This window comes from Aulonocara sp. 'chitande type north' Nkhata Bay, linkage group LG10, assembly GCF_057382095.1.
Source record: "Aulonocara sp. 'chitande type north' Nkhata Bay isolate Kocher_YH1m ecotype deep benthic linkage group LG10, A_spYH_male_GT1.1, whole genome shotgun sequence".
NCBI classification, from domain to species: Eukaryota; Metazoa; Chordata; class Actinopteri; order Cichliformes; family Cichlidae; genus Aulonocara; species Aulonocara sp. 'chitande type north' Nkhata Bay.
Window position 1 is genome coordinate 9,182,524 of NC_141353.1, and position 17,471 is coordinate 9,199,994.

A 17,471-nucleotide genomic window follows, 5' to 3' on the forward strand; every position below is an offset into this window, starting at 1 on the left:
TTGGCCCTGGGGGATAAACAAAGTCTCTGTTTCTGGCAGCTGCGGCGTCCTGGGCTCTGCAGTCCGCTGTGCGGCTCTCGAAGGACCGTCATTATCAGCCGAGCCTCTCCCGGAGCTTCCGTCGGCTGTCTCGGTCTTTGTGTGATGTTGTAACTCACACATGGATCAATGTTTGTCTGCACACGTACTGAAGCAACACATTTAAATCTGCTCTTCCGCACTCCCGATAAATGTCCCACAGCCCCGTCAGCAGGTTAAATAAAGCACTGCTCTTTTTCTTCGTTGTGCGATTTACCCAGTAAAGACGCGGAGCAACAGCTCGACCAATGACAGGCGCGGATCTGCACAGCCTTATTTGCATACAGCGGAAATAAAAGAGAGCCGCTCTGCGCTGACGGGCACATTCTCTACTGTGAAGTAGCGACAAAGGAAAATGCCTGAACCTGCAAAGTCCGCGCCCAAGAAGGGCTCCAAGAAAGCCGTGACCAAAACCGCCGGCAAGGGCGGCAAGAAGAAGAGAAAGACCAGGAAGGAGAGCTACGCCATCTACGTGTACAAGGTGCTGAAGCAGGTGCACCCCGACACCGGCATCTCCTCCAAGGCCATGAGCATCATGAACTCGTTCGTCAACGACATCTTCGAGCGCATCGCCTCTGAGGCCTCCCGCCTGGCTCACTACAACAAGCGCTCCACCATCACCTCCAGGGAGATCCAGACCGCCGTGCGCCTCCTGCTGCCCGGTGAGCTGGCCAAGCACGCCGTGTCCGAGGGCACCAAGGCCGTGACCAAGTACACCAGCTCCAAGTAAACTGCAGCTCTGCTGCATCCACCCAACGGCTCTTTTCAGAGCCACCCACCTCTGCCGAGGAGCACATGTCCTGCTGTGACACTCACTGGTCCTGTTATAAACTAGTGATGGGATTTCCGGCTCTTTTTAGAGAGCCGGCTCTTTCGGTTCGGCTCACTAAAAAGAGCCGGCTCTTTCGGCTCCGAACCGGCTCTTCAGGTTGTTTTGTTGCTTTAATTAATTTATTATTAACAATAATATAAAATTATGCACAAAAGGAATTACTAATGTAAAAAAAAGTGGTTTTATTTATATATGTTTATATATAAATATATGCGGTGGCCCCTAGAGACAAAACACGTACAAACTCCAAAACACATTTCTAGCATGAACTGAACTCCCAAAGCAGAGCTACTAGATCACTTAAATTACACAATTGAAAGCATGTGTGTATTGTTTGTGTATTTATACACAGGCACTCATATATATATTCAAATAATTAAAAAAAAAAAAAGTTCATTTACCTGTTACTACCACACACCAAATCTGGTCGTTGGTACTTGCTGGCTTGTGTAGCCACAAGATAACAAAGGCTCAACACTGCGCCCAGCATCCTGGAGCACTTCTGTTGTCTTTTGTACGTGTTTTGAGTTTTTACGTGCTTCGGAGTTTGTACGTGTTTTTACGTGTTTTGGAGTTTTTACGTGTTTTGGAGTTTGTACGTGTTTTTACGTGTTTTGGAGTTTGTACATGCTTCAGAGTTCGTACGTGATTTGAAGTTTGTATGTGCTTTGTCTCTAGGGGCCACCGTAAATATACTTTTATTTATTCACTCCACATAAAATGTAATAAATAAATCATATAATACAAAAATCAACTATTCACATTTCAAGTTTTAACTATTTAAATTTTCAGCTTTTTCCTTTCACAAATTTAAAGTGAAAAGAACACAAAACACTGCAAACCACAACACAATTAAATATAAATTATAATATGAAAACTAAAAGAACATGCATATTCTCTGTCATATGGACCTGCATGAATAAACTTTCTCAATCCTTTATCATCTGCAACCGAAAATAGTTGTGGATGATTACTATACCTTTCTAATGTTGTTGTCCCTGCCTCTCTTTCTCTCTCTCTGGCTCTGTTCCTGTGCTACTGAGTGTAACTACCGCCCCTCCCCCCTCTGCCCAGCGTAAAGCACAAGGCTCGCGTGCAGAGTGAAGCGGGAAAAAAGTGCGAGAGAGAGGCTGAGAGAAAGAAAAAAAAAAAAAAAACCCACGTGACGGCTCGCGATAAGGAGCCGGCTCGCGTCGTTCACGTCAAAGAGCCGGCTCTAAGAGCCATTTCGTTCGCGAACGACCCATCACTATTATAAACACATGTTTAACACGTGTAGTGGGGAACATGTACAACAGTTTCAATAAACCGAGCAGCACTGATCGAGGCTGTTATCTCTGATCATTTATCTAATAACACTTCCCCCGCGTCCCTCGTGCGCACCCGTTTCCTGCAGTGTGACGGCATTTCCGGATATTTCAGCTGCGGAAATGACCAGTTTTCATCTCCAGACGTAACAACACATAATTACAGGTGAGCTACAATATAAGAGGAGATTTCACAGATTGTCCCGCCCGTGACTTTATGTATTTGGTGGTTTAGAGGTCTGAGCCTGACTTAAAGGGCCGGAAGTTAATGGTAGCTAACTCATGTCGCACCTGCAAAAACCCTTTGCAGAGCTTTATTAGTTCTGGTTATGTGGGTGTAGTTCATCTGCTTTATATTATGTCACAGCTGTGCCCCTCCACCCGCTCTGTGAAATGGATGGATGGTATTATGACACTAACGCTAATCAGTTTTCCTCATGGAAAATGAGTAAACAAAGGCTGTATCTAGGGCTGGGTTTTTATAATCGATTTATCGATTACAATCGATTCATTAAAATCCTGAATCGATTTAATATAAATTTATTTTGCCCGAAATGCCAGAATCTCTGGTGACATCTCACAAAATTTCAACAACCACCAATGAGAGCAGGAACACGGATTCTGCACAAAGACTAAACCCGCGGATCAGAATCAGTTAATGTCGCCTTTCTCACAGTCGGGGCTGAAAGCCGACAGCTCGCTGATTCTGATGTGTCGGCGGGTCCGCGCTTTGTGTTCACGCCCTTTATGCGCCGATTCTAAAGCTGTTAGTTTATCTCCAAACAACATTGACTGAACCAGCAGCAAAAGAAGATCCAAACTTCACATAAACATCGTCATGAACTCACTCTGACTTTTGCTGTTTTGCTTCCATCACGATGCACAGCTCCCTCTCTCTGTACTTCAAGAACAGTTTCCCGTCTAAAAATCTGTTTTCTTCATTATTCGCTTGCTTGTTACGCACAAGTCTACTGTTGTTTACAGGCTGTCAGCCGCTGTTTTTTGTTGTTTTTTTTTTGTTTTTTTTCCTTTTACTAACTTCCGAAAAGAAAACCTAATTTCTGCTGTTCAATACTGAACAAATTTAGACTTTTTAAAATTATGCAAAATGCAAAACGCTGTGTCTGTAATAAAACCGCTGTAACATCAGAGGTAACGTTCATGTGCTGATTAATGGTTTTCTTTCGTTTTTGATCTACTGCAGAATATTTTTATAAAATCCAGAACAGGAAAACCTTCATGTTTTTCTGTTTTATCTTCAGCTACTTTGACACAAAGGCCTCTGCTGTGACGCTCACACCTTTGATAAAGTCTTGCGTGTGTCAGCTTCCTTTTTATAGATACAAAAATATGTAAATGTGCTGATCTGAATTATATTTCTGACTGTCAAAATTTTCCAGATTCAAATCGAATCGAATTAAATCGTATCGTGGATCGAATCGATTCGGGACCTTGTGAATCGGAATTTAATCGATTCTAGAAATCAGTGATGATACCCACTCCTAGCTGTATCCCAATCCAGGGTCTGCAGCCTGAAAGGCCGCATTTTAATTACGTAACTGCGACAGACGAAGGCTGTCCCAATTCAAAGGCTCCTCGAAATGCGGCCCTCAAATGCGTCCTTCATTTCCCTGAATTTTAAGGACGTGGCGGTGTAGACTTCGTGGCCCAACATATCCCAGAATGCATAGCGTGGCGGTGGGTGTGGATAATTTTGCCGAAAAAAAACAGCAGATGAGGGGCGCCCGAAGAGTAAACTTTAAGTACTGAATATGATGTCACTTATTGATGTTTAATAACGAAGAACATTAAACATTCCTGTTGGCCACATGTCGGCAAAGTCATGTGACATTAGTGGCGTTTGTACTAACTTGGTTTTAAAGCCTTTACTTTCAAATACACGCCGTTCAATAGCTGAGCTTAATCAGAGAATGATCAAAGCTCATGTAGAAACAAACAAATGAACACAAGATTTTCTCCTTCATCTCTGTCAAACACAGCTGTATGACACGTTTCCAGCTGTTAGTATCATGGTTGCTAGGCAACCTGGGCAGCGCGACGGAGGCTAGACCGTCCCATTTCACAAGCCTCGCACTTCCGGCCTTAGCGGTCTTTAAGTACGCGGCCCATGAGGACCGTTAAGGCTGCAGACCCTGAATTGGGATACAGCCATAATTCATGTCACAGCAGATGAGGACAGACGTCCTCCTTCAGTCAGGAAGTTAACAAGGTGACCGAATGACAGACAGGTGAGGACACCTGAGAGAGTGAGGGGTGGAGTCCCAGCTGGGTCTCCAGGTGTACGAAACTCGTACAGCAATGATGCTAACAGTGAGATCATGATCATGTCTGATTCACAGCACATTAGAGGGCCTGGCCCATCCATCAGCTGCACAAACACGTCGGATCTTCAGTGTAAATTCTGCTGTAATCAATCATTTTATTTTTCTTCTCTTTTAAACAAACGCCTCCAAAACTAGAGCAGAGGGCTGGTCTGCCACACCTGAGCGCCTTCACACTGCAGGGGGACAGGAAGACAAACCTTCAGCCATGTGGTGAAGCTCACTGACCTATGACCCAGCATACTGTCCCTGTGTCAGTGTCCACTTCAGTCATGGGATACAAGCGGTGGAACAAAGCCCCACGTACATGCAGTGATGCGTGGAAGGAACATGAGTGAGGAGGAAAGCATCTTTACCCAAACTAAAGAGCAGAGCAGGAATACAGCAAACACACCTATAGCTGTTAACTGAGCCTAAATATTGCAGGTCACAGACCGTCCACGGTGCTAGGTGTAGGCTGCTGGGGCATTCCCATGATGCAGTGGGTGTTTCTTCTTCACTATTAAGTCTTCATAGACCTGTGTACTGAATCATCCTGGTTATTAATAGTTTTCTCTTCCACAGCGTGTCTTTATCCTGTTGTCCTTCCCTTATATGGAATCTATACTTTAATAAACATGAGCTCATCTTAAAGCAAACGTTCAGATCATAGCAGTGTCAAATGTGCAGCACAGGATTGAAACAACAGGATCAACATGGAGACAAATCAAATTCAAATTCAAATTTTATTTCAAATTCAAATTTTATTTGTCACGTACACAGTCATACACAGTACGATATGTAGTGAAATGCTTGGACAACTGCTCGTGACCTAAAGAGAACAAAAAAGGAAAAGGCTATGAATAAGATAGGAAATAAATATGAAAAATTAAAAAGGGTAAATTTAACTAGGAAGGAATAAAATATAAATTAAGGTTAAAAATGAAATAACTGTACAACACAAATTAGAATGAAGGGTAAATTTAACTGGGAAGAAGATAAAATATATAAATTAAAGTTGAAAATAAAATAACTGTACAACAAAATACACAATATAGAACTATATAAGAATGTATGAAGAAATATAAATAAATATATACACAATAACAGCAGCTGTACAAGTATTAACTGGAAATGAAGAATATAGTGACCAGTGTTGTGCAAAACCAAAGTCCAGAAAGTCCAGTGTGTGTGTAAGAACCATATGTGTGGGTCAGTACTGTGTGGTGGTGTGATTGAGAGACCGTATCGCCTGCGGGAAGAAGCTCCTCCTCAGTCTCTCTGTGTTGGTCTTCAGGGAGCGGAATCGCTTTCCTGACCTCAGCAGAGAGAACAGTCTGTTGTTGGGATGGCTGAGGTCCTTCACCATCTTCCTGGCCTTGGTCCAGCACCGCCTGCTGTAGATTGAGTGCAGGTCAGGGAGCTCGGAGCGGATGGTGCGCTCAGCTGACCGCACAACCCTCTGTAGAGCTCGTCTGTCCTGCATGGTGCTGTTCCCGAACCAGGTTAAGATGTTTCCCGCCAGGATGCTCTCTATGGTGCACGAGTAAAAGTTCCTGAGCACCTTGGAGGGCAGTTGGAAGTCTCTCAAGCATCTGAGGTGGTAGAGACGCTGTCGGGCCTTTTTCACCACGGTGTTGATGTGACAGGACCATGACAGGTCCTGCGTGATGTGAACTCCGAGGGTGTCTGATGTGTTAACATTGTGACTAGAGATAAATATGTGAACACAAACAGCCGCGGGTCTTCTGGCCTTTGCAGTGTGACTGTGTCCTTTATGACCCGTCACAGGAGTTAATCGTTAGCTACAGACGCTCCGCTGGCTCACTGTGTGGTTTCAACACTTACAGGTTTGTGTCACAGCTGCTTTTGGTTGATTAAAGTGAAGAAACGTTAACCCAGAGCGGGTCGGACCAGTGAGTCCGGGCTGTGACCCGCCGTAGTTCATTTAAGGTCGTACTGCTCTCAGATGTTGTGTGTGGCCCTTAAAAGAGCCGTTATTATCAGCGCGCTTCTCCCGGAGCTTCATTTCGCCTTCTCAGTCTTCTTGGGCAGCAGCACGGCCTGGATGTTGGGCAGCACGCCGCCCTGAGCGATCGTCACTCCGCCCAGCAGCTTGTTCAGCTCCTCGTCGTTGCGGACGGCCAGCTGCAGGTGGCGGGGGATGATCCTGGACTTCTTGTTGTCGCGGGCGGCGTTTCCGGCCAGCTCCAGGATCTCAGCCGTCAGATACTCCAGCACAGCCGCGAGGTACACCGGGGCGCCGGCACCAACACGCTGAGCATAGTTACCCTTCCTCAGCAGCCTGTGGACACGGCCCACCGGGAACTGCAGCCCGGCCCGGGAGGACCGGGACTTCGCCTTCGCTCTGGTTTTTCCGCTCTTTCCGCGTCCAGACATCTTTGTAACTGACTTCGTGCTATTCCCGCGAGAACATGGACTCCGGCAGAGACTACGCGTTTATATAATCACCTGCTGCTCGCTCATTGGTCAGGCTGAGAGTAAGTCTAATCGTCCAATCAGGAACGAGCAGCACTGCGGTTTCTTTGGTTTTTGCGTTGTGTGATTTTCAAAATAAAAACGAAGTATTTCATTTTTATATGGATGACAATTTTAAGGCAAACTACGTCAAACACATCAGTATTTACAGCCTAAGGTACTTTACCATGTTCATCCAAATGGAGAAAATCAACTGCACATAAAAACACAAAAATATATAATAACAAAAACCCCACAAAGGGTGTAAACGAACAAAGCCCACAGGACACAGCAAACAGCTCACTGTGCTGGTCGAGGTGAAGAGTCGTTACAGCAGGACTGAGTCTGTGAACCTGGCCACAGTGCTGAGGAGAAATCCGGGGTGGTTTTTATTTTCTCCCATCAGTCATGAACTGTAAGAAGTTAATGTTAAAGCACAAATCACAAAAATGCACAAATATAATTAATTTGCAATTATAAAGTTGTTTGTGAGCCACAATATTCCACAACGATCATCATGTTGATTTTATCCTAGCAGCATTTCCTCCTGTAAAATAACAGAAGTGTCATATTTTGTCAGTTTATCAGTGAATTTTTATTTAAGTAAAAGAGTAAAATAACATTCATATCTGAGCTCGTTTCTCTTCTTTTACTTTGAAGCGTACTAATACTAATATCACTCCGCTGCCTCTCACGTGCGATTGGCTGGACCTTTCCAAGTCCGACAGAGCATGCGCAGTAACGTGTTTGGTCGTTTCAGTTCGCTGTGGTTTCATCAGGAGTATAAACGCCTCTTTTCTCAATTTCAGGCTCATTATTTATCCTTTGCTGTTCTTTTTCCGGATGTAACTGTCCCTGAGACAGTTAAAATAAAGTTGGTTATTTCATGTTTCTGTGATAGATTCATGCTTAATTTAGTTCATTTATTTATAAGATAAGATGATAAAAGTGTAACATTAATTAAAAAACATGTCTAAAATATGTGATTACAAAATATGGGTTTGTTAAATATGTAAAGTGCTGTAAAGTTTGTAATTGTCACATGACCAGAGTTTGGTTGAGAGCACAACCATGGCATTGTGGAGCTAGCATGGATACATGGCTACAGATGCATCTACAGCCTCAGCGTTAATGTTATTCTGCATGTGGTCCAAGAGGCGCACACGGTATGGTTTCATGTATATTGTTTGTATAATGTTGCATACGTGTTCTACACTGGTAATGAGAGGACATTTTTGTGATATCCATTATTCTGCATTTTTCTGTTCTGCTTGCACAAGACTGTTTATGGACACTGATATGAGAGACTGTGTGGTATCGCAAGAAATAAGTGGTTATATAAATATATGAGTATACATAATAGTTATTATTCATAGATACCTACATCCTAAGTTCCTGTTATTCTTCTGAAAGAAACAGAATGAATGTGTTGTTACAATGGTAATGCCAGGAGAGGCAGTATTAGTTCTGTGTTACATTAATGTGTAAGGAAGTGGAAGAAGTGTGTGTCCTGTAGGAGGCAGTAGAAAAATGGATGCTCATGTTCTGTACATGCCCTGAAAGAAAGGTTCAGTAAACCAGTGCAACGATACTCCGGTGTAAGGCTCAGTTATTGTATTTTTATTTTTTGAAGATGCGACAGACTGATAAGCTCAAAACATTTATGTTGTAAACTTTGTGTTTCTTCAGTTTTCACGGTGTCTGAAGACAATAAGAGTGAGAGAGAAATAAATTTCCGAAGACATCAGTATGATGCGTGGCCATTCTTTGTTGGACCCCTGTAGTTACACCAGAGCTTCCTGGAAAAGTCACGTTTTTCGTTGTGGTCTAACCAATCAGCAAATATCACTGTGCTGTTCCCTGCAAGCTATTGGCCGAGTTGTACTGACACGGATTGCATATGGATTTTATGAAATGGCCCGAACCACGTTTTGCTTTGATGTAAAACCATTTGAAAGAAACACATCAAAAATAATCAATTAGCAGTTAAATAAACACATGATAATCGATAATAATTAACCCATAAAAGTATTTTATTTATTAGATGAATGAGTTTAATTTACAGTGAGGTCACTTATTACAACAACAGAAGTATGGAAATATAAATAAAGTACAAATAATCATAAATAAACGTGTTAAGATTGTAGATTCAACGTTTTGATTAAAAATCAAGTTGTTTTTAAGAAGTTTGGATTTTTTTTCTTTTTACACTTTTTGTTCTAAAATAAATATTTCAGTATTAGTGTTTTTAGCTGCAGTACCTCAGACGACCACCAGGCGCAGCTTTATACAATAAAAGTCTTTAACTAATCAGTGATGTCAGACCTTCACAATAAGAGCCCTTTATGACCAACTACTTTGACTTTGAGTTAAGAGACCTTCAGAATAAAAGTCTTTAAAAACAAACAAAAGATAAATTGTGAAACAAAATTACGTTAAGAGCTTTAAGAAGATTTTCTTATGAAGTTTTAGAATTTCCTTAAGAAACCAAAATATTCATGTTTGTATTTTATTTTGTTATTTTCCTGAAAAACTCATTCTCAGTCCAGTCCAGCAGGGGGCGTAACGAACGTTTAAGCTGGTCTGTGAGCAGGAAGAAGAAGTAGTAGGGTTAAATAAGCATTAAATGTTTTAACTTTGATTTATTTGAATAAAATAAATACCTCGTCAATAAGTGAATAAATAAAATGTTTACTTTTTTAACATCTGTGCTGTTTCTTTTTTCATTTTTTCCATTAAAACAAAGTTTTTGTTTTAGGAGAAATTTGGATTTATTATCTTAATGTTTTGATATGAAAAAAAGAAGCAGGATGCTTGGATTTTCACATTAAAGGTTTCGTGCTGAAGTCTTAAGTGTCGTGGACAGCCGTGAACTGCCAGAAACCCACCGCATGTCGCAACATTGTGTTTGTAGCAGGTGAGGAGCTCCACCCATGTTCAGGTCCGGTCGTCACACCTGGGCGGAAAGAGCGTTTTGTGCATTCAGTGTTTTTAAAGCCACTTCCTGTTAACAGCAGGGAGGGGCGTTGACATCTGAGGCTGCAGCTAGCGTTCCAGATTCCTGTGCGGCTCAGACAGAAGCATCCCCGTTCATTGACGTCCCTCGTCCCACTCCCATGCTCCGCCCCGTCCCGGCTTTTTTAGCCAGTGTAGGCCGCGGACTCAGCCGTCCTCGTTCCGCCACCGATCCAGGGAGGAGGTCTCTGTCTGAGGAGGAGGAAGACGGCCACGGCAGTGGGCGGAGCCTGGATGTGACGCAGAGCGGACTTGGGCTGACGGAGGACAACGTCTGCTGGCTGCCATTCATGAAGGACGAGTTGTTGGAGCCCTGATGGCCACGGTAGTTGTAGTACGCCTGCCAATCCTGACGTTTCCTCTTCCAGCGGCAGCGCAGGATTCGGATGAAGGCCTGAGGACAGGAAGCAGAGAGGAGGAGTCAGCTGGACCTGCAGGAGGACAAGGAGGCGGAGCTTAAACTGTTACCTGTTTAAACTCGCGGCTGTAGCACGGGTAGATGATTGGGTTCAAGCAGCTGTTGAAGTATCCCAACCAGAAGATGACTTTGAAGAAGGTTTCAGGAGGACGCAGGTTGCTGTTGAATGAGCCTGAGCACAAACAAACAAACAAACAAACAAACAAACAAACAAACAAACAAACAAACACAAAGCTTCAGGTGAGACTGCTGCACTTCTGTCTTGCTTTACAGGGGACATGATGAGCCCTGCTCTCAGACACTCACACAGATGCAAGTCTGTTTGTGACGCTGGGTTTAACAAATAAATGTTTAAAGTTTTAAAAACATCATCAGTGCAAACGTGATGTCATGTGATTGGTTGGTTGTGGCTAACATTAGTTCATGTTAGCTAACTAGTGACAGAACTGATACCTCAGAGGTAAATAAGGACACAGAAACTAAACATCAGTGTGGGAGGATCACTGTAGTGCTGCAGCAGTGAGTTCATGTTAAACCAGGACATCCCGTCCACTCCACTGTAGCAGGACGTGGCTGTTCACTGTTTAGTTAGCTGCACTCAAGCAGGAAAGTCTCACTAATCCGTCTTATTTGGTAACAAAGTCTAATTTTAAACACTTTATGAGCCTTTTTTTGTTAAACAAATGAAGTGTGTGACCATTCGTACAGATGGATGCAGATGTTTGTTTCCCATCCAAATTGAGTAATCGATCAGAGTCAGCTGATCAAACGTGTTATTCCAGATTCAGGTGTACAGACAAAAATCCAGGTGTTAAACCATCAGTTCAGTGTTCAGACCCTCAGACAGACGTCAGGAGGAAGATGGACTCTGATAAAGAACCTGAAGCTGTGTGAAAGGAGGATGAACCGAAGCAGGAATTTTCTTATTCCTTAAATAAAAATAATTTTTATTTTGACTTCTGCTCGTTTTTCTTTGAAAGGACGTTGACTTTTGTTCCTGGTGGTGTAGAGAAAAAGCTGCAGGACAGAATTATGACCAGCAGAGGGCAGCGTTCACCACAACACAGCCCTGCAGAGCTGCATCAGAGGAGGAGGAGGAGGAAGGCTGAAGCGCAGACCAATCAAAGCCCTCACAAACTAAACACTCGAGTGAAACTGGGGCTGCAATCAAACCAAAGAGTGACGAGCTCTCGACCCCCACACCTCCACCTCCGTCTCCACCTGCACCTCAACAACAGGCTAAGTTCATGCTGGCATCTCATCAAGTCAGAGAACTAAATCAGCTTCATTATAAATGACATGATCATCGGTCTCTGTGCAGGTGTGAGCTCCAGGTGTGAGCTAGGAACCATTTAAAACCGACACCAGTAAAAACTTGGCAGCTGTGGACAAATCAGGTTTGACGTTCAGTGAGAGCGCAGACATCACGTCTGTTTTTATTATTTTATGATCACACATTAAAGCCTTGCTGACTCCTCCTCCTCTCTCAGGTGGAGGTGATCTCCTGGTGTCAGAGGATTCTAGAGGACCAGATTGTTGCTGCTGAGGCGGCCTCCTGAGCAGCAGGATTATTTTGCCCTGAACATAGACTTGTAAGGTGATCCTGCAGCCGACTGACTGAAGTTTAGAACATGTTGCAGTTTCCCATGATGCACCTCTGTGCTGCAGGAAGCAAAACTCCTGGTCTGGTGATGGTTCAGGTTCCAGACACTCTTCTTCTTTGGTTTCTGATCACTGTCCACATTAAAGCGTAGCGTCTTTTTGCTGTTTCCTGTTGTGGATGCGAGCGCGCTGAGGAGGAACCAGAGAATCTCACGTTTCTGCTGTGTTTATAAACGTGTCTCTGTGCTCCAGCTGAAGCATCATCCTCCCGCGCTGTGAGCCTCTCTGAGCGCGCTCAGCAGCGTCTGTGAGGGGCGGGGTTGCCCCCTCTGCTGATTTAGTGCAGATGATGACTCAGCACGGAGCTGATGCAGCGTGACGAAGGTCAGCAGCTTGGAGCCAGGGAGCGCTCGCAGCGGGCGCGGTCTCTGACAGTCGTGGGTCCCGCAGCAGGTATTCAGGTTAAACATGAAGTTTCTAATAATCAGCCCAAGTCTCCAAACACTCATGATGTCAGACAAAGAAGGATTATTATGAACAGAGCTCACATTCATTCACTGACTTCATCTACAGGTGGGTTAGGGTTAGGTTAGCTCCCTGCTCCTCCTCAGAAGTCTGAGCTCTGAGGAGGAGCAGGAAGTTCTGCTGTGACTCCGGTATGAAGACATCACTGAGCCATATTTAACCGGACGAGGTTCGACGGATGTAGAAAAGCGCAAAGTCGTGGACGGCTCGTGTGTCTCGGGAAAACAGCGGCGGGTTAAATTGGGCTCGTCCAATCCTGCAACTGTTTCTCTGAGACTCAGCGGATCAGAGGCTCGCGGCCCAAAGTAAGCCACCGCTGTCTGTCTCTAATGAAACCCATGGCGGTCCAGAGGTCACCTGAAGTCAGCGGGATTGTGGGAAAGGCTCGGTGTGATTGGCGGGCTCTTTGAGATAAGTCAGTGTTATTGAGAGAGTTACAGCCGAGCTGAGGCGGATCAACGGGGATTCCTCCAGCAGCCTTTTTAGGAGGTCTGAGTCCTTCCACTCCGCGGCGCTCGGAGGCCCGACGACCTCCTTATATGCACCGCCGCTGTGAACGCGTGACACCTCAGAGCTGCACTCTCAGAGAGGATGCTTCATTACTCATCTGTTTAAAGTTTGTATTGTTAGGGGCGTGGCCACCTGTTACTGACAGGTGGCTGTTAGCTGTCTGCTAGCTTCACCTGAGCTGGAGCTCTGGACATGTTTGTGCTGTTGGAACCTTTTTAATGACATCATGTGACCAATAACATGGCTGCTGTGACGTTACTGTAGTAACAGAGCGTCTGAGGAGGCGGAGACAGGGTTGTGGTAAAATTAGCAGGTATCTGTGTTTGTGTGTGTGTGTAGACCAGGGGTAGACCGAGCTAACTAGCATTAGCTGATAACTTCACTGTGGTCACTTCTTGAAACGAGAGCCCAACATGGAGGCTTAAAAATGTGTAAAACAGCAGGTGAGTCTGACACAGGTAAATTACAGCCTCGTGTAAGTGTCAGATGTTCTGTTTACATCACTTCCTGTTTTTAAATCTTCAGATTGATGAGTTTGAATAAGTCCACAGAGCAGACTGGACTAATGTTCAGAGAGCTGCAGGTGCTAAACGTTGTCACTCCCCCTCCTGCTCAGGTGCAGTTTTGCTCTTTCTGGATCTTTCCGGGTCTTTAAAGGAGCTCCGACCTCAGATCAACCTCAGATCGCTGCTCTCATTGGCTCAGAGCTCTTTGTTTACAAATAGGGGCGTGGCCTGATGGCTCTGATGTGTTAACTTTGTGACAGAAAATAAAGAAACAGCGAGCGTGTTTCACTTCCTGCACACTCCGTTACCGCGGACGCCCCGAGTCATTCCTGGGACCGGTCCCATTATCTCCGGCCTCTGATTGGCCGCTGACGCAGAGCCGGAGCTTCAAATATTTAAACTATGAAACCCAAAATAATCAGCCGCTGCCGCTGTGCTGCCAAAGCCAACAGAGGACCCGTTTTTCTCCTCTAATGATGTTGTTGGAGGATTTCTGCTGCGCCGTCGCAGCTCTTTACATCCTCGTCCAATTTTCTGCCAGATTCTGCTCCTCTTCATCCCGAGCCGGCCGGAGCGCGGCTTTAAAGTTTTATCTGAAGTTTGAGTCTGAGGCGTTCACACCAGATCACCTCCAGATGTGAGCTCAGCACTCGCTCCAAACTCTGATTTCTTCTTCGTGTCTCATATTTGAGTCTGAACCTTTAAGAACGATCACATGATCAGGGTGAGCTGTTCACCTGAGGTCATAAAGGTTTGACCCCTGACCCTGTTTCTTGCTAACAGCAGCACAGGAACCAGAAGCAAAGAGCACTTCCTGTTCTGTGATCATGATAAAGGCGAATCAGAGCTCACCTCCCCTGGATTTCAAACAGGAAGTAATGATTTGATTGGCCAGCTATGTTCAGTAATGTTTCCACCAATCACAAACAGACTGAAGCCTCATTGGCTGATTGTTCTAACAAACTGAAACTGAAAACAGGAAGTGTGACGGGAGGTTGAAACAGACTGAAGGTGGCGCTGTTGGAGCTGCAACCTGTCAGAGACCGTAAACCAGGTCGGAGCAAAATGAAGCACAAACGCGTTTTTGTTTCTTCTTCGTTGGTTTTAACAGGGTTTGACTTCTGACCCTGAAGGCTCGAGTGTTTGAACGCTGCGTTTTGATAATGGTGCCGACGGGGTTAAAGGTCACCTGTGAGCATGTGTTGTTGCGATGGCATGAGTGAAGAGGAAGTGCAGACGTACCGATAGGCAGAGCGAGGAAGAAGGGCAGCCAGCACAGGATGAACATGCCCACCACCACACCCAGCGTCTTGGCTGCTTTCTTCTCTCGGGAGAACTTAAGCAGTTTGACGGCGAGTGAGCTGCGTCCGGTCGAGGCCCCGCCCCCGCTGGCCTTGGAGGCGGGGCACAGCTCCTGGATCTGCTGGTTCCTGCAGTGGATCCTCAGCGTGAGCTCGCTGGAGTCCTCCGCACGCTCCTTCATCATGCCGGCCTCCAGGTTCTTGGTGGTGCGCTTGGCAACGATGTAGACGCGGCAGTACATGGCGAGGATGACGGCGAGCGGGATGTAGAAGGAGCCGAGGGACGAGAAGAGGGCGTAGAACGGCTCCTCGGTGATGAGGCACACGGTGTCGTCCTGCAGGAGGAAGCACAGGTCAGATGTGTAACCGTGACATCACACCTGAACACTACACCTGCACCACGAGCTCCACCTGTGAGGCCTCTGAGACGGGCAGCAGAACGTCATCAGACACGTGTTTTTAAAAGAAATGTCAGCGAAATCATCCAGAAATCAAAGAAAAACGCTTAAAAATGTCAAATATCACAGGTTAGTCAGGGTCACAGGGGCGGAGCCTATCCCAGCTAACACAGGGCGAGATTTTTCCTGATTAATAATCGCTCCAGTCATTATGTATTCTTACTGGTCGAACCGGCGACCTTCCGGTTACAGATGCGCTTCCCAACCCCCTGAGCCACGGTCGCCCCCTAAATTGAGATGAGATTAGATGATGAGCCTTAACGATGTGTGAAGTTTGTGGGCATGTGCACAGCGACCGAACACAGTTTAGCATTAAAGACAAGAAATGTAGGAAATGAGCATTACAGGGGAAGAGCTAGCTACAGCAGTCACGCTGGATGCTGTTAGCTGCTGTTAGCTGCTGTTAGCTGCTGTTAGTCACGCGTCTTTACAGGTTATCACGATAAATGAATCTCAGTGAAACAAAATGATTTATATTGTGAGTCTGCCCCGACTCTGCGTTACTTCTGAAGTATTTGATGGTTCGTGAACTGGACGTCGCTGACTGCACAGCGTGAAGCTACGTTAAACATGCTTCGTGTTTTTAGATGAAACATTATGAACACATTATGCTTTTGAGTGATTTTAATCAGGGAAATATAAACTGGTTCTGACGGCTCCGCTGCTGCTTTGACAGAATGAAGTATATTTTTATATAAATACTCAGAAAAATAAATAAATGAATACTGAGATGTGATCATGTGACCCTCGTCGTTTAGATTTGTTGTTTTTAATCTTTCTCATCAATAAAACTGGGGAAATAAAAGCTGCTCATTTCCTTCTACATCAGGCAAGTCGCCCCCTGCTGGACGTGAGACAGAACATGTTTTTAAGACATGCTTTCAGTCTGTGGGTTCATGTCTGTGGTGCATGCTGGGTAATTTGCCGTACCTGTGATGGCGGCTGCTTCCAGCCAAGGAGCGGGCCAATGGAGATGATGATGGCGAGGATCCAGACACCCAGCATGGCGAGCAGCGCCCGCCGCTCTGTGACGATAGTCGGGTACTGCAGTGGGTAGCGAACTCCGATGTAGCGGTCGATGGAGATGACGCAGAGGGACATGATGGACGCCGTGCAGCACAGGACGTCCACCGCCGCCCAGATATCGCAGAAGATCCGACCAAACACCCAATAATCCAAAACCTGCAGACAGGAAGTCCAATTCAGGTCAGAGTTTAATCGATATGATTACCTTTACATCAGCATTTTACAGCCAAACTCAGAGGTCAGAGGTTATAGTGATAACCTGCATCTTGATTTAAATCCCTGTGTATGCTCAGCCTGTCTGGGCGCTGTCCCCGATACTTTGACAACTGCACACGCTTCGTTCTCTTCAACACGGACACTTTTACTATCATCATGCAGTGCTTGAGGCCACCTGCAGGGGGCAGCATGTGGAGGAGACCGGCTGAGCTCAGCGAGCGGTGAGAAACGGCCAGTAAACCAGTAAACTCTACAGTACAACAGCAAAGTTCAGTGGAATAAAACTGAGATTAAACAGGCAACGATTCAAACTGGAGCATCAGTGAGGCCTCCAGCACCGACCTGCAGACGAAGGCTGCGTCCTGTTTAGCCACAAACTTCCTCATAAATCAATGCAAATTCAATTTAACCCAATCCAGAGCTCAGAGTCTGAGGAAACCATCAGAGGTCATCAAAGATCAGGGAAATTCAGCATCTTTAAAGCGAGTTCCCAATAAACCTGCACATTTATTGCAGCTGTTATGTTTTAGTATCACCTAAAACCTGCAGTGTAAACTCCGCATGTACCTGAACCTCTGACTTTGCTCTGACTTTGCTCTTTTCCCTGGGAACGTTGTTCTTCCAGCATTAGGATCAGGACATCTCTCTCTTATCGTCTCTGCCTTATGCAACGCTCGGATTGAGCCGGTTTATTTAGAGCGCGCTCACACAAGCGTCCATGTTCCACGTCCGAGCATCATCGCTCTGCTTCACCTCTGATCGTTCACAGGTCGAAGGCTCGGCAGGGTTTGGATCAATACATTAATATTTGGCAGTGAAACAAATCCTAGTCCGAGTGTACGCCTGCATGTTTCATGCTTAAGTCGCTCAGACAGAAT

General features: G+C 45.3%; 3 protein-coding genes across 4 annotated transcripts in view; 1 reads left to right on the top strand and 2 right to left on the bottom strand.

Annotated features, from left to right (window-relative positions):
• Window positions 1-420: 420 nt before the first annotated feature.
• On the top strand, window positions 421-5,143 carry LOC147320190 (histone H2B 1/2). Of its 2 annotated transcripts, XM_086308130.1 has the most exons (2): window positions 421-740; window positions 4,698-5,143. In XM_086308130.1, exons 1-2 carry the CDS (start codon window positions 434-436, stop codon window positions 4,784-4,786), a joined length of 396 nt encoding a protein of 131 aa, XP_086164256.1. In that variant the 5' UTR covers window positions 421-433; the 3' UTR covers window positions 4,787-5,143. The 2 variants fall into 2 exon arrangements, with proteins under 2 accessions (XP_086164256.1, XP_086164257.1); XM_086308131.1 differs by lacking the exon at window positions 4,698-5,143 and having other exon boundaries at window positions 421-3,300.
• A 166-nt stretch (window positions 5,144-5,309) lies between these two features.
• LOC147320191 (histone H2A type 1-like) lies at window positions 5,310-6,953 on the bottom strand. The gene has a single exon (XM_086308132.1). It carries the CDS (start codon window positions 6,936-6,938, stop codon window positions 6,564-6,566), a length of 375 nt encoding a protein of 124 aa, XP_086164258.1. The 5' UTR covers window positions 6,939-6,953; the 3' UTR covers window positions 5,310-6,563.
• Window positions 6,954-8,960: 2,007 nt separating this feature from the next.
• LOC147320192 (alpha-1A adrenergic receptor-like) overlaps window positions 8,961-17,471 on the bottom strand; it is a 9,514-nt gene continuing 1,003 nt past the window's right edge. The window contains exons 2-5 of the mRNA XM_086308068.1: window positions 16,282-16,533; window positions 14,835-15,228; window positions 10,500-10,621; window positions 8,961-10,425 (exon numbers count right to left, since the gene is read on the bottom strand). Of these exons, the coding sequence (XP_086164194.1) occupies window positions 10,087-10,425; window positions 10,500-10,621; window positions 14,835-15,228; window positions 16,282-16,533 (1,107 nt within the window). The 3' untranslated portion in view covers window positions 8,961-10,086. The remainder of the gene's footprint in view (window positions 10,426-10,499; window positions 10,622-14,834; window positions 15,229-16,281; window positions 16,534-17,471) is intronic.